Source organism: Caretta caretta, chromosome 26 (genome assembly GCF_965140235.1).
Source record: "Caretta caretta isolate rCarCar2 chromosome 26, rCarCar1.hap1, whole genome shotgun sequence".
NCBI classification, from domain to species: Eukaryota; Metazoa; Chordata; order Testudines; family Cheloniidae; genus Caretta; species Caretta caretta.
The window spans coordinates 15,824,506-15,849,421 of NC_134231.1; the positions used below are offsets into that span (position 1 = coordinate 15,824,506).

The window sequence follows — 24,916 nt, forward strand, 5'->3', positions numbered from 1 at the left end:
GCGGGAGCTGGGCCCGCCCCTCGCACCTGCGGACCGGCCGGCTGCAGGAAGCAGGAAGTTCGGGCTGAAACTTAGCGCACCAGGAAGCGGCCGGAGCGGAGCATGGTGAGTGCCCGGGATCGGGGGCCCGCCCCGACCTGCCCCGGCCCCCCGATTCACACGGGGCTCCGGCGCCCGGAGGGGATGCGGAGTGACTCCGCGCGGGGAGGGGCCCGGGCCCGGGCCCGGGCCCGGCTCAGGAGCTGGCTGGAGAGCGGCGGCCGCGGGGGAGCGGACTGGAAACAGTGGCTGGCGGGGATCCCGCCTGGCTAACAACCCTCCAGGGCAGGGCAGCGACTTAACACCCCCCTCCCCCAATGCTGCGGAGAGAACCCAGGCGTCCTGGCTCCCAGCTGTGGCTCTGGTGGCTGCTGGAGGGAGGGGGGCACAGGCTAGGGTCCGGGTGACAGAGGGAGGAAGCGGGTGCTGCTGAGACAAGGGACCCGAACGGCGCGCTCGGCGCTGCAGGCTGCTCCCTGGGCCGTCTCCAAGGTGGCGGCTGGACGGCCGGGCGGAGGCTGGGCGCAGGTAGCGATTGCTGTGGGGAGGGGACTGGGTGCAGCCAGCTTAGAGAGGGGAAGCGGGCAGCCGGAATATTTTCCAGGAAGGGAATAGGGGCGGGGAGAGTCTGCAGCTTCTCAAAGGGGGCGCAGGAGCAGGGTCATTCCTGAGACCAGAGAGAACTCCCACCCCGACTTCCAAAGTAACAGGCTCCTGGCTGCGTCCCGTGCCAAGGCCCCCCATGGATCCACAGACTATGAGCTGCATGCCCCCCTCTCTCTTCTCCCCGCCCCCTCCCCCTGGTGCTGGGTCTCATTATCAGCCCCTCCCCCTCCGCCCCCCCATCCCATCCCTGCAGAGCTGCCTAGAAAGAGGAAGCGGGCGGCCTAACGGTTCCTGCCGCACTCGGGGGACTCCAGACCCCCAGCCCTGTTCTGCACGCTGAGCCGGCCACAGTGGGGGACAGGGCCCCCTGAATTGCAGGGCTATTTTGGGGCCAGGGTGGGATGGGGGGAAGGGGGATGACTCAGTGGGCATTTGGGGGCAGCGCTGGCGGGTGGGGTGGATGGAGGCCAGGCTGGGTCTAAAAGGGTCCACAGACCCTGGGGGCTCCTGGCCTGAGCTGCCTGCTGTGTGGGGCTGCCGGGGGCTGGGAAGATGCGGGGGTCTGGGAAAGGGTCTGGGGGTTGGAGGATCTTCAGGGGGTGCTTACCAAAGGACTGGTGCCTCTGAGGCCCCACTAGCCGTGATCGCCCACTGAGGGGGCAGAGGGCTCTGAGCCGTGGTCTGTCCATCTGAGCAGTCTCTGAGCAGCTGCAAAGCAAAGAGCAGAAGGCAAAAGATTAATGTGCCCAGGCTCGCTGGCACGTCCAGCCCCCTGCATCTGGGGTCACTAATTCACCTGAGTCGGGGGAGATGGGGTTAATTCCTGGCCCTGGCTGCGCAGAACACCCCAGTCCAGAGCACCTGGGGGAAGGGGGGAGCGGGCTGGGACCTGAAGGGTTAAGGGAAGGAGCTCGGGTGCCCCAAGTGTTGCCAAGGTGCCCTGGCAGTGGAGAGGTTTCCCTTAAAGGAGCCACATGGCGGGAATGGAGGGGGGCTCTGGCCCCTACCCTGTCTGCTTCCTCCTGGGGGGCCTGGGGTTCCACTCTCCAGGGGCTGGGGTGTCCCTCCTCCTCCCCCGTGTTGGAGCCATGTTGGCCACCTCTGGCCAGTCCTGGGTTAAAAACTGGGTCAGATTTGGGGGATCAGTGTCGGGCTAAGTGCGGCAGGTGCTGGGGGTTGAGTGGGGGCCTGGAAAGGGGAGGTGGCGGTCGTGCTGCCAGCCAGGGCCAGTGTAACGGGGATTCTCTCTGCAGGCTGCTGGACTCAGACCCTGGGGCTCCCATGGGGCTCCCTCCAGCCCACGCTGGGCAGCACTGCCCTGGGCACTGGGCGGGCTCTTCTCCCCTGTGCCTGACGTACTTTGGGCGCTGGCCGCGGGCAGCGTTTCTGAGATTCCAGCCTGGGACCCACCCAGCCTGACACGCCTGGGTCTGACCAGCCCAGCCGCTTGGATCAGGCTCAGCAGGAGGGGGAGGAGACAAGGGGGTGGCTCTGACCCTGTCCCCCCCTGCGGGTCTCACAGGCTCAGGGGGTGCTCCCATCCTGGGACTGTCCCAGGCCCCTGGGTGCGCTGTGTTTGCTGGGTCTCTGCTCTGCGGGGGGCAAAGGACCCAGCAGGGCTTTGGAGACAGACCCCCCGCTCCACCCCTGCAGAGGGGTTTGCCCGGGGCCACACTGGGCTGGCCGTGTCACACCTGCTGCCCCCTGCAGGCAGAGGGCATAACTGCTGGGGGGGAGATTGCTCGGACCGACCCGACCGGCTGGGTGAGTCCTGGAGACGTGACGCGCGCTGGAAGTTCCCTGTTGACATTCCGCAGTGATAAGTGTGGGGGGTGGGGCAGCGCAATCACCCCGGGGGCTGCTCTGCCCCATCGCCCAGAGAGCCCCCCCAGTGCCCAGTCCTGCCCTGTGGGACCTCCCTCAGCCTCTGTGCCTGCAACGCTGCCTCTGTGTCCCTCCTGGCCTTGGGCCAGGCACCCTCCTTCCCCGGCTCTCTCCTCTCCCTTCCTCATGCTGGCTGAGGTGTTGTGGGTCCAGTGGTTAGAGCAGGGGTCTAGTAGCCAGGACACCTGCTTCTATTCCTGACGCTGAGAGGGGATGCTGGGAGACAGGACTCCTGGGTTCTCTTCCTGGTTCTGCCCCTGCCTTTGTTACATCAGCTGCCTCAGTTTCCCCACATGATTGTTCTCCTGTAGTAGGCTTTGGGGCTCAAACGGAGTCTGTGAAGCATTCTGAGCTCCTCAGAGGTACAGGGCTGCAGCTGGACCCCAGAACCGGGGCGTTGCCCTGTGATCAGCAGCCCTTTAGCTTCTCGAGGGCCCTTCCCCCATTCGCCTTGGGGCCTCCCTTCTCTGGGCCCCCAGGTTTTGCCCCGGCCGCGTGTGCTGCTCCCGCAGCCGCTCTCCTGTTGACCCCTGCAGGAGGGCACCGGTGGCAGCGGGATGGCAACGGACCGGGTGAAGAACCTGCAGAGCGAGGTGGAGGGGGTGAAAAACATCATGTCTCAAAATGTGGAGCGGATCCTGGCGCGGGGCGAGAACCTGGACCACCTGCGGAACAAGACCGAGGACCTGGAGGCGACGGTGAGCCCTGGTTCGGGGAGGGGACCGGGGAGCAGCAGGCTGGGGGAGACCCCCATCCTGTGCTCGTGAGGTTCCTGGTTAGGTCATGGGGAGCAGGAGGGGGAACCTCAAGACTGGAGTTGATTTGCAGAGGGTGGCGACTGGAGCCTGATGGGGGTTTGGGCAAAGGCCTGGCTGCTGTTCTGGCCTGGCACCGGGTACCCCTGGCTCTGGGGCCACCCAGACTAAGACAGGTCTGGGCACCGCCATGAGCCCTGACCTTGCTCTGGGGGCTCCGGCTGCTGCCCCCACAGGCTCAGCTGGGCGTGGAAACAGCGCCAAGCAGGAGGCGGGGGGGGGGGTGGTTCGGATCCTGCTGGTCCCTGCCCACGTGCATTGCACGACGCGCACTCTGGGGGGAGGGGCTGTTTGCTCAGCCGCTGATAAACCCTGGCAGCCGGCGAGACGCTGTCTCTGCGCTGCCCTTTGTCCCACGCTGGCATGGCTTGTCGGAGGCTCTCAACCTGGTGCCCAGCATGGGCCGGTGCCAGCAGCTGCAAGCACCCTCTAGTGGTCAGCTCTGGAATAACGTGCCCATAGCTCCCAGCACCGGCTTGGCTTGGCAGAGCGGAGCTGGGGCGGTGCCCGCATGTGGACCCGCCTGCTGGCATTGCTCATGCCTGCAGATCTGCCCACGTGAGCTAAAGCGGTGGAAGCCAGATTCCCATCCACCGTGTTAGAGAGCCCAGGCCCACTGCTGCCCTGGTGTAGCTGCAGCAAGAGGAAATGTCCTGGCGAACCCCACCGGTGCTGGCTCTGATGCAGCGAGCGCAGTCCATCGGGCGCGTCTGGTACCCCAGCACCAAACTGGGGTGGCCCATGTAGAGCTGGATTAAGGCCGGTGCTGGCCCTATCTACCAGCCCAGTGAGTCTGTGTCCAGCTGCAGCCTCGCCCTGAGGGGGTGTGGATGTCTCTCCCCCCCCCCCCCCCCCAAATCCCTCTGGTTAGAGCTGCCCTCGGCAGGTGGGGGGCTGTCCAGCGGCCTAGGGCCAAGCCAGGCAGGGGCTGGAGGATCTGGGTCAGCGTGGTGCTAACCCCCCCGCCCCTCCGGCATCTCTTCCCAGTCTGAGCACTTCAAGACAACCTCGCAGAAGGTGGCCCGCAAGTACTGGTGGAAGAACGTCAAGATGATCGCCATCATCTGTGTCATTGTGGCCATCATCATCATCCTCATCATCCTGTTTGCCACCAACGTCATCCCCACATAGGCCACGCCCCCTCCCCGCAACCTCTTCCCCCACTCCACAGCTTCCCTGCCCCCACTGCCTGATGGTCGCTGGGGGGGCGATGCCTCCTGTCAGCCTTCTGAGTTTGCCCCTCCCTACGCCAGGAGGGGGAGGACACTTGTACTCTGACCCTCATTGCCCCCATGAAAGCTCCTTGGGGACTGTAGCCCCCTGAGGGGAACTCCCCTGCTCCCTCTGGCTCTGCCCAGCTTCCTTCCCCCAAACCCTGTGTCACACCCTTTCCCGGGCACCCCCATCGGTGTTCCCAGGCTGGCAGAGCCAAGCTACGCGGGAGCAGCTCCCAACCCCCAGCTCGGCCCCGGGAGGCAGGGTTGTCCCCTCTGCCCAGTGCAGCTGCCTGTAGTCCAGCTGAGGGAGGAGGCACTCCTGGGCTGGGGTGATGGGCTTGGATCTGGGGAATGCTTCCCCCCCACCATCACAGCCCGTGCCTCCCGTGGGGCAGAGCTGGGCGTGGGCAAGGGCTGCTCTGTCCTGACCTGGACATGGCCCTGTGGGGAGCAATCTACCTTTTGCCTTAATAAATAATGAGAGAAGGCGATATCCCTGCAGGAGGGGGCGGGGGGATTTGTCAGCCACCTCTGCCTGTCCAGGCTGGGGGCTCATGGGCCTCACTCCCTAGGTTCTCATAGCTAACCCCTCCCATGGCACCCTGACAGTTGGTGCACCCCCTGTCCTGCCTGGAGGGGCAGGGTGCTCTTGGGGGTGCAGAAACCCCCTCTTGTCTGCAGGGGGAGACTCAGCCAAGGGGCGCAGCTGGGAGCTGGCGGGTGCTCTGTCGATTGGGGGAGCGGGGAAGGGTGAGCAGCCTCACCCTTGTTGCAGCCTCAACCCGCCCCAGCCTCCCCCACATGCCCTGAGTTTGGCTGTGTAGGTGGGTCTTACTTGCAGGCTCCCCCGTCGGACCTGGGGGGGATCCCTGAGCTGAGCAGTGGAAATGAGCTTTGGAAGTAGTTTCAGAGCCGCCACCCCCCTGACCCTGGAGGGGGAGACCAAGTCTTCCTGATTTCCCCCCTCCCCACCCTCGCCCCCCCAGACGCAGGCTGCGCTCCCTGCAATAAATGTATTTATACCTCACCGGGGAGTAGCGGTTTATTGGACGGAACCTACCTCCACCTCTGCTCTGTACCCTGTCTGCTGAGCCCCACTGGACTCTCTGCTGGGAGAGGCTGGGACTGCACAGGCTGGCATTGTGCCTGGCCTGGGGCGTGGGAGGGGTGTTGGATGGTCCTTCATTCCAGGCTGTGACCAACTTGTAACCCTCAGCCCCTCACCCTCCGGGGCTGAGAGCGCAGGATGCTCGCCCGGCAGCCAGCCCTGCCCCCGGCTCTTTCCGGGGCCCCTCCCAGCTGAGGATCTGCCATGATGCACCCCCTGAAACTGAGGCATGGAAGTGGCTTGCCGAGGCCGTGCCAGAGCCAGAAAGAGAACCCAGGACTCCTGCCCATCTTTCCTGTCACAAACCTGGCAGCAGCTTGGTTGTGAGAGCTGGGTTAGAGCAGGGGGAGGACTAGGGGCTACCAGCTTGAAGCAATTCCATCATTGGCACAAACTCCCATTGGCTGGTCAGAGATCTGGAGGGCTGGGTGCTTCTGTGAGCAGATTGACCCTTTTGTGGCTGGGCCATGCCCTCTGCTCCCCCGCCATGGCTCTGTTGTGTTTCACACCAGCATGTGTTACTGTGTGGAACTCCCTGCCACAGGATGTCCCTGAGACCAGAAGCTCAGCAGTGTTTGAGGGCAGGCTGAAACATTGAGCTGGTGATAAGAGTTGCCAGGGGGACCTCAGAGACTTCTATCTTGTTACACTTCTGCCTCAGGATATGAGCTAGCCCCCGGCTGGTGGGATGTAGTGAAACCCCCTCCATAGGCAGGTGATGCCACAATGGCCCTAGGCCAGGGGCTTTCCGCCTGTTCCTCAGCAGCAACTGGAACTGGCTGCTGTGGGAGCCACGATACCAGGCAGGATCTGCTAGTGGGGCAGCTGGCTCCGGGGCTGGGCTTCCCCTCCTGGCTGGGGCTGTGGGAGCGCTGTGTTCCCCTACGCAGCTGCCCAGGGCACTGAGACGCTGACTTCTGTGCCAGAGGCAGCCTGGGTGGGTGACACAGACAATTGCCTCAGTGTGTGGGGAACAGCTCGCATTCCCTGCTTGGGCCTCAGCTCTGGGCTGGTGCCACAGAGGCTGGGCTGAGGCCTGGCCCGATGGCTCAGGGAGGCAGGTGGTAGAGGGTGGGTTGGCAGCTCCTGGCCATGGGGAAAATGGTGGAAGCAACCGCAGCTGTGTGGGAACTGCCAGGTGGCTCCTAGCCTCAGGCGTTGGCTGCAGCTCCTCAGGGCTGGAGGGCCGGTCCCACGGGGTCCCTGCCAGGGCAGAGATGCAATAAGCCAGAGACTGGCATCAGCACTGTTCAGCTGGGTTTACTCCATTGCACCCCATCTCCGCTGGGTCTTCCTCCTTCAGTGCCCACACAATTTCCCCCCCCCCCCGCCCCAAGATCTACACCCTCTGCAGCCCCAGCCGATCCATCCAGCATGGCCACCCCCATCATCCCTGAATCTACCTGCCCCCATTGCAGTTCAGTGGCGGATTTAGAGTTAGTGGGGCCCTGTGCTCAGCTTCATTGTTGGGGCCCCTCCTTGGGACCCAGCCAAGGAAAATAACATTCGCTCTTATCTCCCCTCGCCCCCGTTTTTCATCCTTTTTTCCTTCCTCCTCCTCCTATAAGTAATAGGAAGTAAATGAAAATAAAGTGAGGGATCTTGACTGGTTTTGTCGTCGAACTTATTTTTCCACAGACCACTTGAAAATCGCTGAGGGTCTCGGCAGACCACTTCCAGATCTTTCCAAATAGTGTTTGTGCCCTTAGCTGACTAGTGTGAAGCGCTTTGGAGAAGAGCCTTTTATAAAAAACAAATATGTAAAAAGTGATGGGGTGCGGGGTCTGGCCAGGACTTAGGGTGCAGGAGGGGGCTCGGGGCCGGGGGCGCAGGGTCTGGGAGGAAGTTAGGGTACAGGAGCAGGCTGGGGGTTGGGGTGCGGGGTCTAGCCAGGACTTAGGGTGCAGGAGGGGGCTCAGGGTTGGGGCAGGGAGTTGGGGTGTGGAGCGTTTACCTGGGGCAGCTCCCGTGTGGTGCGAGGGGTGCAGGTGGGGATGTAGGGGTGTGTGTCTGCAGGAGTCAGGGCTCGGGGTGTGTGAGGGGGTGCAGGGGTCAGGGCAGGGGGCTGGGGTCGTGGGGGTGCTCCCAGCCCCCTGCCCTGAGCAGCTCATGGCAGGGGGCTGGTGGGGGTATGTGAAGGGGGAGTGGGGGGGTCCCGCCTTTGCTCCGCCCTGCTCCGATTCCACCCTCTTCCCCAAGGCCCCGCCCCTGCCTCTTCTCCGCCTCCTCCCCCCACCGTGCTGCGGCCCTGCCCCTCCCCCCCCCCCCCCCCCCCCGAGACCTGAGCGCTGGCAAACAGCTGTTCCGTGGGGGCAGTGCTGGGAGGGGGAGGGGCAGGAGCACAGCACGCTCGGGGGAGGAGGCGGGAGAGGGGGGAGCTTGGCTGCTGGTGGGGGCGGAGCCTGCAGCAGGAGCCGGCAGGACCAAGCTTCTACCCCCGCAGCTGCCCGGCCCTGGGGCTCCTTGTCACTGGGGGGCTGCATGCCAGGGCACCCTTGTGTTTCACTGTAAATCCGCCTCTGTTGCAGGTACACCCTGAAATGGGCAAAGTCCTGGTCACTTTGTTCAGAGCCCTTCCCCCCACATGCCAGTTACCCCAGCCACACCCCTGCCCCCTGCCCCCCCAACTCTTCCCTGGGCCCAGGAGAAGGAAGCAGCTAACAACAGACTCCAATACCCCCACATTGAACCCACCCCCGGCAGGCTCCCCAGCCAGCTCATCTGCCCTGCACACCCCATCCCATGCTGCGAGCCCTCGGGTGGGTCGGACACATTCTGGGCCTGGGCCAGCACCTGACACAGTGTGTGGCCTGACCGTTCCTTGTCACTCAGCCAGCGCTGCCTCGTGTGGAAATCTGCTGCCTGGAGCCCTCTTTCCCACAAAGATTCTCTGGGGAATGGGAGGGGGGCATGCTCGTCAGTGCCACCCGTAGACCAGGCCGCGCCATCAATCAGGTGCCACACACCCGAACTGCCACTGGCCTAGCCAGTGTCCAGCTCTTTCTACTATCATCAGCCCCTCCTGTGCCATGGAATCTGATCTACAGTGAACTAGTTACACAGTCAACATTAGGTTTCAGAGTTAACACGGGGGAGGAGAATGGGGCCCTCCACAGCCATCTGCACACTAGCTGCATGTAGACTCAGGGACCCATGGCTGCCTCAGTTCCGCCCAAGCCACCTTCTGCCGGCTCTTTACAGCACCACGGCTAGAGCCTTAATTACTGTGTAAGGAAAGCTGAGGCCTTGGCCCCAGCTCCCTGAGCCTGAGAGTGCTGGGCTGAGCCTGGCTCTAGACAAGCTGAGCACCAGTTCCTGCCCCACCCACCTTACCTGCGCTGAGCCCTATGCCAGCACCCGCAGGAGCTGTGCAGCAACCGTGTCACCACGGCGTTGAAGGGAAGTGTGCCAACTCCCCGGCCACCTCCCTGGCCCCTGGGAGCTGAGAGGCCTCGTTAGAGCCCACTTCCCATTAGGTAATTAAACGGTAAACAACCATCACGCTGGGGCAGGGCGACCCCAGGTGCAACAGCCTGAGGCTCAGTGGGTTTGGCATCAGTGACGGATTTGACCCCATCTCAGGAGTAACTGGGCCAAAGCCACGTTCCTGACGTTGGCCCAGCGGGTTATGGGTGTTTGAACCCCCAGCTCCCACAATCCCCTGTGCCACCAGTGGGAACCCCGCATCACACAGCTGGTATCCTGCAATACATGGCAGCAGAGGTGAGCAATGCACCATGCGCATATTGACCCCGCGGGCTGGTGTGACTGCCCCGCCGTGAATGCCCATTGGGTGGTACCCTGCAAAAGTGCCACTTCTGCTTGTCGGCAAGGTCTTAGTGTGTCCCCTGCAGCATGACCTGAGACATAAGTGCCCCCATGCTGCTGCATGCACCTCCTGTCTTCTGACACGGCCAGAGCTTCAGGGGGAGCGTACCGCACTGGGCGATTCTGGAGAGATCCACCCATCTTCTCCTCCTGGTTTCTAGCAGTTGGAGGTTTAGGTCGCCCTGAGCATGGGGTTGCGGCTCTGACCATCCTGGCTAATAGCCATTGCGAGACCTAGCCTCCGTGAACTTATCTCATTCTTTTTTGAATCCAGTTATACTTTTGGCCTTCACAACATCCCCTGGCAAGGAGTTCCACAGATTAATTGTGCATTGTGTGAGGAAGTACTTTCTCTTGTTTGTATTAACCTGCAGCTTATTAATTTTATTGAGTGGCCCCTGGTTTTTGTATTATTGGACAAGGTAAATAAAACTCTCTTCTTTTGGAGATGGGGTGACCAGCACTGGACACAGGATTCCAGGGCTGGGCGCACCAGGGATTGATGTATGTGTTGGGGGGTGATAACTTCTGTTTTATTTTCTATCCCTGTGCTAGTAATTCCTAGTCATCTTTCTCATCACTGCTGGGAACTGAGCTGAAGTTCTATCCCCATGACTCCAGGTGCTCCTTCTTGAGCATCAACAGCTCATTTAGACCCCATCTCTGTGGGGTTGGGATTGTTTCCCCCAATGGGCATTACTTTGCACCTAGAAATGTTGAATTTCAGCTGCCATTTTGTCCCCCCATCAGGGAGACGCCCCGTAACTCAGCTGTCTTGAACAATATTAGTTCATAGGCAAATGCTGTCACTTCACCAGTTACTCCCTTTTCTGGATCATTGATGAATTTGTTGAACAGCCCAGTCTGGCGCGGGGGGGACTGCGCTGGTCACTTCTCACCACTGGGAAAAGGGACCATTTAGTCCTGCCCTTTGTTCCCTGTCAAACAGCTACTGATCCAGGACCTTCCCTCTTTCCCCTAACTGCTTTGTGTCCTCCAAAGCCTTTAGTGAGGGACGTGGCCTGGCAGAGGCAAGGGGGAGCTGTTCGTGCAGTGAGGCACCAGAAATGGACACCCCCTCGCCATGCGGCCAGGGCAGCCAGGTGGGGCAGCGGTGGCCTGTGACTGACATGCAGTGTTTCCTGTCTCTGCCACAAGCTGCGGAGGAGGCCACACACCCTGCCCTCCCCCCTCGGTGGACTTTACTCACCTTCCTGCTTCCCCCCGTGCTGGCCTGGGAGTCCAGCGTTCACTTGGGTGCATGAAAAGAAAGTAACGAGCCAGCTGGAAACTGTGAGCAATTCCCAGGAGTGGCAATTAACTACAAAGCAGCATTTGCCAGCTGCTCCTCCCCAGAGCCACCATCAGTCTCTCTCCTAATGGATCCCTGCCCGTCTCTCTGCCCCCCTCGCAGCCTCCCCTTCCAAGCTCCCTTCCAACCTGCCGCCAGTGGGTCCCTGCTGCACCCAGCTTACACCGGGCATCTCAGGGAAGACTCCCCTTTGGGTTCATGACAGCTGAGCCCTGCATCCACTGCAAAAGACGCTGCAGGAGCAAATCAGGGCTGGAGGCTAAAGGTGAGGCTTGTCCGCTCCCCGAATTAGGCCTGTCTCGAGCTCCCATCCACAGATCTCCACGCAGTTCACTAAAGGAGGGGTCATTATCCCCATATTGCAGAAAGGGAAACTGAGGCACAGTGAGGGGTGGTGACTTGGCCAAGATCACCCAGCAGGGCAGCGGCAGACCCAGATATGGAACCCAGCCCAGGCACTGCCCTGCCCATTGCCCAGAGAAGTCCACCCCTGCGGGCTGCTGATCCGGCCCTTCCTGCCCTGCCAGAGTCACTCCAGAATAGATGTAGGAAAGGAGTGAAAGTGAAAAGTCTAGAAGGAAAGAGAGAGAGGCTGAGAGCCCAGCGCCCAATACTGCCCCCGGTGCGACTCCGGAGTGACCCAGTGTGGACCTTAGCGTGACTCCGGAGTGACACCGCCAGGACGGCAGGTGGAAGTGCGCTGCGGGCGGGGCGGGGCTGAGCCGGCTCTTTCTTCCTGGGCAGGCGCTTCTCGTGGCCTGCCCCTCTCGGCCCCTCGCCCACTGGGCTGCGCTGCGCTCCCCTCTCCGCTGTGGAGCAGGCTCGGAGGCGGCCGCCTGGGGTCCCGCGTCCGCAGCTGGGAAAACCCCGACTGCCCGGCAGCGCCCAGGGCCCCGGAGCAACTGGTGGGACGCCCCGGCGCGGGGCGCACGGGCAGAGCGGATCGGAGCTTCCCGAGAGCCGGCGCCATGGTGAGGGGCGCGGGTGGCCGCGGGCAGCAGTTTCGGTTTCTAGGCGCCTCCAGCGGGCGGGAGGGCGCGGGGACCCCGGCACCCTGCCCAGGGCTGCCCAGGGCCCTGCGTGGCCCCCCATCCACGGGGGTGGGCTGGGGCCGGGGCGCTTTGCGGGGTCACGGGTCCCCGGTCTGACCCCCGGGCGCTGGGGGGACGGGTGTACCGCGGGCCTGGGGGGAGAGATGGTGCTGTTCAATGCCTGATACCCCCCCCGCGCGAGTTCGGTACCTCCCTCCGGCCCCGCATAATTGAGCTTTGTGCCCCCCTATATCGCCCCGTTTTCCTCCCTGCTTGTGGCAAGTCCAGCTGCTCTCCTGTTCCCTGCCCCGCCACAGGCTCCTTCCTGCCCAGCCCCAGCCCCCGCCCCGGGACCGGGTAAACCAGAAGCCAAATGGCACATCCTGATCCCAGCTCCAGGCAGCCCTGGTCTTTGCCTCCGCCTGCCCCAAATCAGTCTGCGAATTTGCAGATGACACTAAACTGGGAGGAGAGGTAGATACGCTGGAGGGTAGGGTTAGGATACAGAGGGACCTAGACAAATTAGACGATTGGGCCAAAAGAAATCTGATGAGGTTCAGTAAGGACAAGTGCAGAGTCCTGCACTTAGGACGGAAGAATCCCATGCACCGCTACAGACTAGGGACCGAATGGCTAGGCAGCAGTTCTGCAGAAAAGGACCTAGGGGTTATAGGGGAGGAGAAGCTGGATAGGAGTCAACAGTGTGCCCTTGTTGCCAAGAAGGCTAATGGCATTTTGGGCTATATAAGTAGGGGCATTGCCAGCAGATCGAGGGACGTGATCGTTCTCCTCTATTTGACATTGATGAGGCCTCATCTGGAGTACTGTGTCCAGTTTTGGGCCCCACACTTCAAGAAGGATGTGGATAAATTGGAGAGAGTCCAGCGGAGGGCAACAAAACTGATTAGGGGACTGGAACACATGACTTATGAGGAGAGGCTGAGGGGACTGGGATTGTTTAGCCTGCAGAAGAGAAGAATGAGGGGGGATTTGATAGCTGCTTTCAAATACCTGAAAGGGGGTTCCAAAGAGGATGGCTCTAGACTGTTCTCAATGGTAGCAGATGACAGAACAAGGAGCAATGGTCTCAAGTTGCAGTGGGGGAGGTTTAGGTTGGATACTAGGAAAAACTTTTTCACCAGGAGGGTGGTGAAACACTGGAATGCGTTACCTAGGGAGGTGGTGGAATCTCCTTCCTTAGAGATTTTCAAGGTCAGGCTTGACAAAGCCCTGGCTGGGATGATTTATTTGGGGACTGGCCCTGCTTTGAGCAGGGGGTTGGACTAGATGACCTCCTGAGGTCCCTTCCAACCCTGATAGTCTATGATTCTTAGCTTCCCTTGCAACCCCTTCTCTGGGGCCAGGAAGCCTGAGTGCCCCCCAGCTCTAGGGGTCAGGCCCCCTGGATCTCCCATAGTGACCCCCAACTGTTGGGGCAGGTCCTGGGGAGGCCTGTGGTTCTGTCTCACCCACTCTGATCCATGGGAGAAAGGGCCTTCAGAGGCCATGCTGGTGCATGTGACAGTTCCTACAGGGTTAATCTGCTTTGGCAGGCAGCCTGTCCTGGCCCCAGCCCCTCCAGGGGGAGATGAGGAAGGGCCTGTGACCCCTGTGCAGTGGGAGGGTCTACGAGGAGTGGGGTCTGGCAGCTCCCCTCTGAGGAAGGGCCGTTCTATTGCTCTGTACCCGCCTTGGTGCTCCAGATGTGGCATCGTGCGGCCAGACCTGGGTGCGCCAGCTGTGTGATGTGCACTAGCCAGGGATCTGGCCTGTGGACTCCAGCCTCCCTGTGCTGGGCTGTAAATACAGCACCCAGGTCTCTCGGAGGCACCTGCCCCCCTCCCTCCCAGGGAGTTTGGTGTTTGTCTGCAGGCTGCAGGGCCCGATCCTAGGAACCAGCAGGGCAGCTCGTGCAAGCAGGGGCGGCTCCACCAAACAGCCCAGGCTCAGCCCCCTGCCCCCACCCCGCTGCAAAAGGCAACAGGAAACCTTGCAGAGAGGCCCCCGTCTTGGTTTAGGCTCCGGGGCTCAGCCCCTCCTTCCTCCCACTGCAAAAGGCTCAGCTTTAGCCCCCGGCTGGCAGGGCGGTGGCAAACGAGATCCCAGGGCCTGGCCCTGGGGATGTGGGTAGATCACATGCTCCTGTGGCTGAGCAGCTTTGTTTTCTTTCACGGGGCAGAGAGGTCCTGGGCTGTGCGACCTGCCCTGCCGCACCCCACCCCTTCCCTGCGGCCTCCGTTGCTTCCACTTTCACAGGCTTTTGCTCCTCCCCAAGGGGCAGCCGTGTGCTGGCAGGGAGAGCCAGCCTCATCTGGGCAGGGGCATTTGCCATCTGCCATGCCCACCAGCGCTGTTAATCCCCCAGTGCCCAAGAGCCCTGACTGAGACCGGGGCTCCTTGGGGCTGGCCCCCTGCCAAAGAACAGGGAGGGACAGGAGCAAGCCGGCTGGCCCTGGCTGCCTCCTGGGGGGCTCAGCCCAGCCCAGGGTGGCTGGATGTCCCACTGGTGGGGGCTGGTGTGTGGAGTTTAAATTATTCAAGGCTCCCTGGGGACGTGCTGCTCTGAGCAGCCCAGTAGCCATCACAGGAGTGGGAGCTTTCCCACCAGACCGTGCTGGCAGGCAGGACTCCTGGGTTCTATTCCCAGCTCTGCCTCTCTGGGTGACTTCAGGCAAGTCCCTCCCCTGCTCTGGGCCTCGGTTTTCCCATGTGTGATGCAGGATCAGGATCCTGAGCCACTGCGGTGAGCCCTGTTAGATTGGGGGCCTGGTGTCAGTGCCAAGGGCTCTGAGCCTCATAAAGAGATTCACATAGTGGCCTGGCAGATCAGGGGTCGGGCTGGGCCTCAGGAGAACCAGCTGAATTCCTGGCTCTGCACAGATGCTGGTCCAGTCACTGAATTGCTCTGGGCCTCAGTTTCCCCATTTGTGAAAGAGGGATAACAGCCCTTTGTCTCTCTTCTCTGATGAGGCTGTCGGCTCTTGGGGGCTGTCTCTGGCTGTGTCTGAGCAGTACCTTATGGTGGGCTGCCTATCTCAGCTGGGGCCTCTAGCTGCTACCGTAATACCCCTAATAAAGCAACATCCACAGTGCCCGCCTGAGATCGGTGGGTTGGAGTTTGCTGTTAACCTGCGGGGGCAGTTTGACCTGGCTGTGAACCGTGGCTTGGCCCCAGCCAAGCGGGGAGCACGCACAATGAGATCGACCGAGAGCAGGGTGGAGAAAGACCCTGCCTGACAAGAAGGAGGGTTCTGCCCACTGGCTGCTCGGAGCACCCACTCCCTGGGGGTTGTGGGGAGCATAGCCCCCCACACGTGGGGGTTTATCTGTTGTTGTGCCCCATTGCAGGGAGTGGAGAAAGGTGGCTTATTCTGCCCCCCCCCCCCCCCGGTGCTCCTGGATCAGGCTGCCAGGGGCCCTTCTGCTCAGGGCAGGTTGTGCCCCTTCCCATCCCCTGGGCTGTGAGGGGTTGGCGCAGCTCCGCTGGGAGGACACCCCAGGGTGGGGGCTGCAGGACAGGGAGTCTCCAAGGAGCCAAGCACCTGCAGCAGCCTGGAAAGTCAGGCCCCAGGCACCCCAAGAAACCCAGGGCCCCCCAAAACTGATTCTCTCATTGGTATGTGGGCCTCTGACCCCCCTGCCCGGGGAATCCCACCTGCCTGTTTCAGCACGGGCTCAGCACATGTGATTAGCCGTATTTCCTCTCTGAGCTGCTCAGAAACCCCCTTTGTGCAAGGAGGATCCTTCTGTCTCAGCCCTTGCGGTGATCCAGATCTCCCCAGCCACCTCAGGGGCTGTTGCCACTCCATGGGAAGGGGTTGCAGTTGCTGTATGTATTCCAGTCACACCTAGAAACCCCACCCGAGATCAGGGCCCCCTTGTGCCGGGCACTGCCCAGACCCCGCCCGAGATCAGGGCCCCCTTGTGCCGGGTGCTGCCGAGACCCCACCTGAGATCAGGGCCCCCTTGTGCCAGGCGCTGCCCAGACCCCGCCCGAGATCAGGGCCCCCTTGTGCCAGGCGCTGCCCAGACCCCGCCCGAGATCAGGGCCCCCTTGTGCCAGGCGCTGCCCAGACCCCGTCCGAGATCAGGGCCCCCTTGTGCCGGGTGCTGCCGAGACCCACAGAGACTCTCCGTGCCCCAAAGAGTTTGGTCTGATGGGATGGAAGGAGGAAGGATCCCATTACATATTGGGGTGCTGAGCCCCAGCCAGATGAAGTGACTGGTCTGCGGTCACATGGGGAGTCCACGGCAGGCCAGGAACTGAACCCCATCTTGTAGGTCCCAGCCCCCGAGGCCTTGGCCCTGGCCTAGCCCATGTTGGCAGTGCTGGAAAATCCCTACCCTGGTGACTTGTTTTTCCAGCTCTAACCGCCTCCAGGCATCAATCAAAGGAGCCTAGAACAAACAATAGTGACATGGCTGATTCCCGTAACCAAACCGGACCCCCCCCCCCCCCCCGGGCCACCCACTCGGCTCAGCCCCACTCCGGCTCAGAGACTGGGACGCGCTCCAGCAGCCGGATGTCCTGACACCTCGGGCCCCACAGGAAATGCTCCCCTGGCCCAGTGCTGGCACCAGGCCATGGCCTGTGAGAACAGGCTGGGACCAAAATACCCTGGGGTGTCTCTTTGGGCCCCCCAGACTCGTAGGGGGTGATGCTGGGGCAGGGGTGGGCAGGGGGAACCCTGAGCGTTGTCTTCAACTGAGCAGAGCCGGCAGTGGGAGAGAGAGGCTGCGGGGGGAAATGAGCACTGGGTTGGGATCAGCCATGGCTGGGTGAAGGGAGGGGGGCACTGTCCCTGAACTACCCCAACAGCATGGGGGAATGCACCTCACAACCCCCTCATGCCTTAGAATCATAGAATTCATAGAATCATAGAATATAAGGGTTGGAAGGGACCCCAGAAGGTCATCTAGTCCAACCCCCTGCTCGAAGCAGGACCAATTCCCAGTTAAATCATCCCAGCCAGGGCTTTGTCAAGCCTGACCTTAAAAACCTCTAAGGAAGGAGATTCTACCACCTCCCTAGGTAACGCATTCCAGTGTTTCACCACCCTCTTAGTGAAAAAGTTTTTCCTAATATCCAATCTAAACCTCCCCCACTGCAACTTGAGACCATTACTCCTCGTTCTGTCATCTGCTACCATTGAGAACAGTCTAGAGCCATCCTCTTTGGAACCCCCTTTCAGGTAGTTGAAAGCAGCTATCAAATCCCCCCTCATTCTTCTCTTCTGCAGGCTAAACAATCCCAGCTCCCTCAGCCTCTCCTCATAACTCATGTGTTCCAGTCCCCTAATCATTTTTGTTGCCCTTCGCTGGACTCTCTCCAATTTATCCACATCCTTCTTGAAGTGTGGGGCCCAAAACTGGACACAGTACTCCAGATGAGGCCTCACCAATGTCGAATAGAGGGGAACGATCACGTCCCTCGATCTGCTCGCTATGCCCCTACTTATACATCCCAAAATGCCATTGGCCTTCTTGGCAACAAGGGCACACTGCTGACTCATATCCAGCTTCTCGTCCACTGTCACCCCTAGGTCCTTTTCCGCAGAACTGCTGCCTAGCCATTCGGTCCCTAGTCTGTAGCGGTGCATTGGGTTCTTCCGTCCTAAGTGCAGGACCCTGCACTTATCCTTATTGAACCTCATCAGATTTCTTTTGGCCCAATCCTCCAATTTGTCTAGGTCCCTCTGTATCCTAACCCTGCCCTCCAGCGTATCTACCACTCCTCCCAGTTTAGTATCATCCGCAAATTTGCTGAGAGTGCAATCCACACCATCCTCCAGATCATTTATGAAGATATTGAACAAAACCGGCCCCAGGACCGACCCTTGGGGCACTCCACTTGATACCGGCTGCCAACTAGACATGGAACCATTGATAACTACCCGTTGAGCCCGACAATCTAGCCTTACCCCAATTCCTCACCCCCCAATCCCTGCCCTCCATACCCCAACCCCCTCACGCTGTACCCCAACTCCTAACCCCCCAATCCCTGCCCTCCACACCCCAACCCCCACATGCCGTACCCCAACTCCTAACCCCCCAATCCCTGCCCTCCACACCCCAACCCCCACATGCCATACCCCAACTCCTCACCCCCCAATCCCTGCCCTCCACACCCCAACCCCCACATGCCATACCCCAACTCCTAACCCCCCAATCCCTGCCCTCCACACCCCAACCCCCACATGCCATACCCCAACTCCTAACCCCCCAATCCCTGCCCTCCACACCCCAACCCCCACATGCCGTACCCCAACTCCTCACCCCCCAATCCCTGCCCTCCATACCCCAACCCCCACATGCCATACCCCAACTCCTAACCCCCCAATCCCTGCCCTCCACACCCCAACCCCCACATGCCATACCCCAACTCCTAACCCCCCAATCCCTGCCCTCCACACCCCAACCCCCACATGCCGTACCCCAACTCCTCACCCCCAATCCCTGCCCTCCACACCCCAACCCCCACATGCCGTACCCCAACTCCTAATCCTCCAATCCCTGCCCTCCACACCCCAACCCCCACATGCCGTACCCCAACTCCTCACCCCCCAATCCCTGCCCTCCACACCCCAACCCCCGGATGCCGTACCCCAACTCCTAACCCCCCAATCCCTGCCCTCCACACCCCAACCCCCTCACGCTGTTCCCCAACTCCTAACCCCCCAATACTTGCCCTCCACACCCCAACCTCCACACGCCATACCCCAAATCCTAACCCCCAATCCCTGCCCTCCACACCCCAACCCCCACATGCCGTACCCCAACTCCTAATCCTCCAATCCCTGCCCTCCACACCCCAACCCCCGAATGCCGTACCCCAACTCCTCACCCCCCAATCCCTGCCCTCCACACCCCAACCCCCGCATGCCGTACCCCAACTCCTCACCCCCCAATCCCTGCCCTCCACACCCCAACCCCCACATGCCATACCCCAACTCCTCACCCCCCAATCCCTGCCCTCCACACCCCAAACCCCACATGCCGTACCCCAACTCCTAATCCTCCAATCCCTGCCCTCCACACCCCAACCCCCACATGCCGTACCCCAACTCCTCACCCCCCAATCCCTGCCCTCCACACCCCAACCCCCACATGCCATACCCCAACTCCTCACCCCCCAATCCCTGCCCTCCACACCCCAACCCCCACATGCCGTACCCCAACTCCTAACCCCCAATTCCAGCCCTCCACACCCCAACCCCAGCCCCCAGTGAGAGGGATATGTTAGCCCAGCCCTCCCCCCCCCCCCGCAGTGAGATGGGGAGGGGTGGCTGGCTGGGGGGCAGGCGACAGCCCCATGCCTGTTCACCTTGTGGGGGACTACGCAGCAGGTGGTAGGAGATGGGCATCTGTGGGGAGCTTTGAGCTTGAGGGTTGGGATGCTCAGAGCAGCAGGGTGTTTTGTGTGTTGTCATCTTCAGCATCCGTTACTGGGCCTTCGAGGGGCTGTGGACATGTGCATTGGCCAGGCTGGGAGGAGTGGGGTCTGTTGGGTAGAGCGGGGGTGGGGCAGGGAGTTAGGACTCCTGGGTTCTGTTCCCAGCTCTGGGAGGGGAGTAGAGTCTAGTGGTTAGAGCAGGGAGGGCTGGGAGCCAGAACTCCTGGGTTCTACTTGCAGCCCTGGGAGGGAAGTAGCATCTATTGGGTGGAGCTGGGAGCCAGGACTCCTGGGTTCTATCCTCGGCTCTGGGCAGGGATGGGGGTGCAGTAGTCGCAGCAGTGGGGCTGGGCACACTGATCCCACCCTGCTCCATGCGGTATAGTGCCCCTTTGTGCTGCCTTGGGGTCAGCACTGACTGCAAGGGGACAGCACCGCATCCTGCAGCGTGCTGGGCATTTCCTGAAGGTCTCTCCTCCGAAGCCCAGCTGTTGCTGGTTGGGCTGAGATCTTAGCTTCCGGTCGCCGCATCCTGCAGTCGCTGAAGGATTTTTCCTCCCCTGTTCCCATTTCCTGCTGGAGTTGGCTCAGCAGACTCGCCCCACCCAGCTCGGGTGTCTCCACCCTTAGACTGGGGTCTGGTCTGAGTCCTTTTACCTCTTTGTGGAAAGAATATTTCCCAGGGGGATTTGAATCCCGCCAGCCCAGGAGCCAGGAACATCACTCCAGGAATTGTGGAGGTCAGAGGGCATCCGCTTGTCTGCTCTGAGAATTTATTCTTTGTGGATATTTCCTGCTCTGGCCACCCAGTCCTCCATAGCAGCCCTGGCCGGATGTGCTCTGATCAGCACTTCTCAGCCAGGGGCTGCACCCTCCCCAGCACAGAGCAAATAGGGCCTCTTGGGCAAGATGTGTCTCAGAGTTAAGGAGAAGTGAATCAAGAAAGAACATAAGTAACAGACACTATCTGGCCGTGGTCTCTGCAGCTGGCATTGCTCCGAGGGATTTGAAGGTGCAGGGCACACGAGACCACAGGCCGCACTAAATACAATATCCCGACCTATGGGGAAGAAGGAGCCCTCCCCCATCTACCCTTTGGCTTTCAAAATCATTCCCTCAAAGGACCACAAGGGAAGGCTGGTCTGGTCCCTAAGCCCCCTGTACAAACTGGTCCCTGGAGCAGCTGCTGTTGCTTGGGATTAACCCAGCTGTTGGCAAACAGAGGATCAAAGAGTGCCGGGGGGTGGGGTGGGTCTCCATCTATGGAGGGGCCAAGGCTGAGTGGCGCTGGGACCAGGTGCGCCAGGTTGTGACGATCGGAGTGGGGAGCTGCCACTGCCTGGGTGGGTGCAGAGTGGGCTCCCCCCTCCCACAGGGGGGTCCCGGTAGGAGATGAGGCCGGGGGTCACAGCGTGGCAGAGTTCAGGAAACAGTCGTTAAGTCATAGAACCAGTGAGCTCCCTCTAGCCCCCAGGACCTGCTCCTGCCGTCCTGAAGGCTCAAAGAGGCCCCCAATGTGCCTTTGGGTTTATCCCGCTGACCCTCTGCCCCCTCAGCTGGCCCAGACCACTGAAGCCCAGCCATCCTGTTGTCATGGGGTCCCCGGGCGATGCCCTGGAACTGCTCCCTACGAAGCCAGGCAGGATTGTGGGGGAGCCTCCTCTCTGGGAGCAGCCTGTCTGCAGGACACACAGCTCACACATCTTCCACCTTCCTGGGTCTGATCCCGGAGCATTCAGCATCCTCTGCCCCTCCCTGCGCTTCCCCCAGAGAGTCCGCCCAGGCGGGGTCCTGGTGAAACCAGTGGGTCCTGCCCCCCAACTCCGCAGTCAGACGGGACTCTCAGCCAGCCAGTAAAACAGAGGTTTATTAGACGACAGGGACATGGTCTAACACAGAGCTTGTAGGTGCAGAGAACAGGACCCCTCAGCTGGGTCCATTTTGGGGGGCGGTGAGCCAGATAACCCCGTCTGCCCTTCACTCCATGTCCCTAGCCAGCCCCAAACTGAAACTCCCTCCAGCCCCTCCTCCTCTGGGCTTTGTCCCTTTCCCGGGCCAGGAGGGCACCTGATTCCTTTGTTCTCCAACCCCTTTAGTTCTCACCTTGCAGGGGGGAAGGGCCCAGGCCATCAGTTGCCAGGAAACAGGGTGTTGGCCATTCTCTGTGTCCAGACCCCTGCAGACACCTGCCCTCTAGGGCTCTGCAACGATCATACACCCTTATCCCACCACCTAGATACTTAAGAACCGCATAGGGGAAACTGAGGCACCCCCACAATATTCAGAGGAAACATTAAGAAATGTCCTGCTTCATCATGTATTTAACCCTGTCCTCCCTGCAGGTGGAGGAGAACCTGGAGCGATGCCAGAAGGAGACAGAGGAGGTGACTCAGATCATGCTGGTCAACTACTCCAAGGTGCTGGACCGGGAGGCCAAGCTCAGTGACCTGGATGACAGAGCAGATGAGCTCCGTAACATGGTGTGTTGGGGGGGAGGGAGCAGTGGGGCAGGGCACAATGGGGGGGGGGGCTGCTCGTGCACCATCACTTTCCTGGGGGCGCGAATCCAAGACCCATGGGTTTGCAAATGGGCCCCCACTGCTGGGCTAAAAGGAGAATTCCTGTTAGTAATATGGGCCCCATGATACACAGCTGCCCGGTTCCAACTCCGGCCAGCAGGGGGCAGTGATGTAACCGGCGTGACAAGTGGCGGCTGTACAGGGTTTGAGCGGAGGGAAGCTGAAGCCTGGGGTGAGTTCCTTGGGCCTGGGGCGGGTCCCCGGCTGCCCCTTGACAGCTCTCGCTTTGCTTCCTCCTAGAGCTCAGCCTTCAGCAAGACGACAAAGACAGTGGCGCAGAAGAAGCGCTGGGAGAACAGGAAGTACAGGATAGTCCTGGCGGCGGTCGTGGTGCTCATGGCGCTAATCATCCTGGCCGTGGTTCTGTGGCTGTCGCTGCGCGGGGCCGGGAACCAGGCCGCCGGGAGCCAGGCCGCCGAGAGCCGGGCCGCCACCACGCAGGGTGACTGAGGGAAGGAGACGACCCAGCGTCCTCTCTGCTAGGGACGCAGCTGCCCTGGGCTCAGTGCAATATGGACACAGCGCGCGGGGAGACTGCCGGGGCTGCCAGTGGAGCTGGGGATTTTCTTTAGCTATTTGGAAAGGCCCCTTTGGAGATGGGTCACAACACTAGGAAACAATATTGACAGCCCAGCTCCAGGGAGCAACCCTACAAAAACGACCCCCTAATGATCAGCCCAGGGCTCAAGAGCAACCCTACAATAACAAACCAGTGTGTGCAGCCCAGTTCTGACATACAGTCCCCCAATAACAACCCATTGGGATCAGCCCCAGCAACCCTACAATAACACCCGCAGTCCCTGGGAAGGGACCCTAGCAAGGGAGAAGGCCCCTGCGTTAGGTTTCCCAGCAGGTCAGGTAGATAAACGCTCACAAGTGCCTTAAGCTTTAGTTAGACTACTGTAGGGTGGGGAGGAGAGGTTTGCAGACAGCTGTGCTTCATGAAGTGTATCGTGTGTGGTAGACCTGGTTTTAAGACCGGCCCCCAGATCTGTTTAAAGCTCTCGCTGCCCTGCGCCACAGCCTTTTGCACCAGTCCCAGCACTGCTGAGGGCAGGTCAGTAAAGACAGATTGTTTGTAAAATGTTCGTGTTTCTGGTATGGCTGCTGGGGAGGGACAAATGGAGGTGGACAGAGAGATGGATAAACCGATAAGAGTCCACCATCTTCCCCACCTCTTTGTCTGCTGGTTGCACATGGCTGGATTGATTTCCCCACCTCCTAGAGCTCTCTGCACCCAGCAGCGATCCAGGCCGAGGGGTGCCCGATCCCTTCCCATTGTTCCCCCAGCTCCCTGGCACCCCAGAGTCAAATCCGATCTCCAGGTTAAGCATCCTTTGTGCCCTTAATTATAACAGGGTTCAAAAAAGAACGAGATGAGTTCATGGAGGACAGGTCCATCAATGGCTATTAGCCAGGATGGGCAGGGATGGTGTCCCGAGCCTCTGTTTGTCAGAGGGTGGAGATGGATGGCAGGAGAGAGATCACTTGATCATTACCTGTTAGGTTCACTCCCTCTGGGGCACCTGGCATTGGCCACTGTCGGCAGACAGGATACTGGGCTAGATGGACCTTTGGTCTGACCCAGTCTAGCCGCTCTTATGTTCTTAGAGTCAGACACAGACGCTTGCAGCGAGGGTGTGCTCGGAGCACGGTCGGCATGCTCCTTTGCCATCATGCCTATAACAAACTCGCCAGCAGTTACATTGTGGGTGGGCCAAGCCCATGGCTGAACGGCAATAGCCACTTGTGGTTTCCTGGTGCTCCTGGTCCGTCTCCAGCTGTTGTTTCATCTCATATGTAGATTAACTCTTTGGAGCAGAACAATGTGTATAGTAGGGGTGCTGAGAGCCAGTGAACCACACTGTAAACCCTGCACCCCCAGCACCTATGAGCAAGGCCCGTCTGTTGGCTCTGGGTCTGGACAGCGCCTGGCACAATGGGGTCTTGGTCCACGAGGGAGGCTCCGAGGTGCTACCGTAATACACCTAATAAATAACGTATGAGCGCCCAGCATGATGGGTCCTGGTCCAGGACTGGGGTTCCTGGGCATTACCGTAATACACCTCATAAATAACCTACAGTGCCCAGCACAATGCGTAGTGTGTGGGACGTGGGCACCTGTCTGCTAAGAACTGGGCTGAGACCCGCCAACTCCAGGGCCACCAAAGACCTGCCAGCCATTCCCACCCTGAGCTGGCCTGGAACCCCTGACCTTGAGGCAAACGTCTCTAACAGCTCATGGCTGATCTCTGGAGCTTCCGGGTAGCGGAGCGGTTCTGCGGGCGACACCCTGGCCGGTCTCTCTTCAGGAGGAATTGTTGCTCAGTGATGAGCATGAACCACCCCTGTTTAGGAAGGAGGGAGTGGGGGGAGAGGCACTCTGCATCACCAAGGGGGGGACCTGTTTCCAAGTCCCCCATAACACTGAAAAAAATGATCCTGAATGACTCCACCCCCAGCAGTGAGCTTCCCCAAAGCAGTGCCTCACCCCCATTTGCAGGCTGAGAGTGCTCCCCCATGGCTGTGCCCCCAGGGCAGTGCCCCCCCATGGCTGTGAGTGCCCCCAGGGCAGCACCCCTCCCCCCACTCTGTAAGCACCCCCCAGGGTGGTGCCTGTGCCCCCCCAGCTGTGAGCACCACAAGGTTGTGTCTCCCCAAGGCAGCACCTCCCTCCCCCCAGGCTGTGAGCACCCCCAAGATGGTGCCACTCAGCTGTGAGCACCTCCAAGGCAGTGCCTGGCACCCCCCCCCAGCTGGGAGTGCCCCAGGACAGCACCCCCTCCAGGATGTGGGCTTCCCCAAAGCAGTGCCTCATCCCCCCCCAGGCTGTGAGCACCCCCAGGGCCGTGCCTGCCCTCCTTCAGCTGTGAGCACCCCCAGGGCCGTGCCTGCCCCCTTCAGCTATGAGTGTCCCCAGGGCCGTGCCTGCCCCCCCACCCCAGGCTGTGAGCACCCCCAGGGCCGTGCCTGCCCCCCCTTCAGCTGTGAGCACCCCCAGGGCGGTGCCCTCCCAGCTCGGTCCGGGCCGGGAGCTCAGACAGTCCCGCACGAATCACCGCCCTTCTCCGCACGGCGCGTCCCGATTGGCTCCTGGCTGCGTT

At 60.9% G+C, this 24,916-nt stretch overlaps 2 protein-coding genes across 2 annotated transcripts; both read left to right on the forward strand.

Annotated features, from left to right (window-relative positions):
- VAMP8 (vesicle associated membrane protein 8) lies at nt 1–5,588 on the forward strand. The gene is made up of 3 exons (XM_048829599.2): nt 1–105; nt 3,066–3,227; nt 4,332–5,588. Exons 1-3 carry the CDS (start codon nt 103–105, stop codon nt 4,473–4,475), a joined length of 309 nt encoding a protein of 102 aa, XP_048685556.1. The 5' UTR covers nt 1–102; the 3' UTR covers nt 4,476–5,588.
- Nucleotides 5,589–11,554: 5,966 nt separating this feature from the next.
- VAMP5 (vesicle associated membrane protein 5) lies at nt 11,555–22,898 on the forward strand. The gene is made up of 3 exons (XM_048829598.2): nt 11,555–11,780; nt 21,576–21,713; nt 22,053–22,898. Exons 1-3 carry the CDS (start codon nt 11,778–11,780, stop codon nt 22,260–22,262), a joined length of 351 nt encoding a protein of 116 aa, XP_048685555.2. The 5' UTR covers nt 11,555–11,777; the 3' UTR covers nt 22,263–22,898.
- The last annotated feature ends 2,018 nt before the right edge of the window (nt 22,899–24,916 follow it).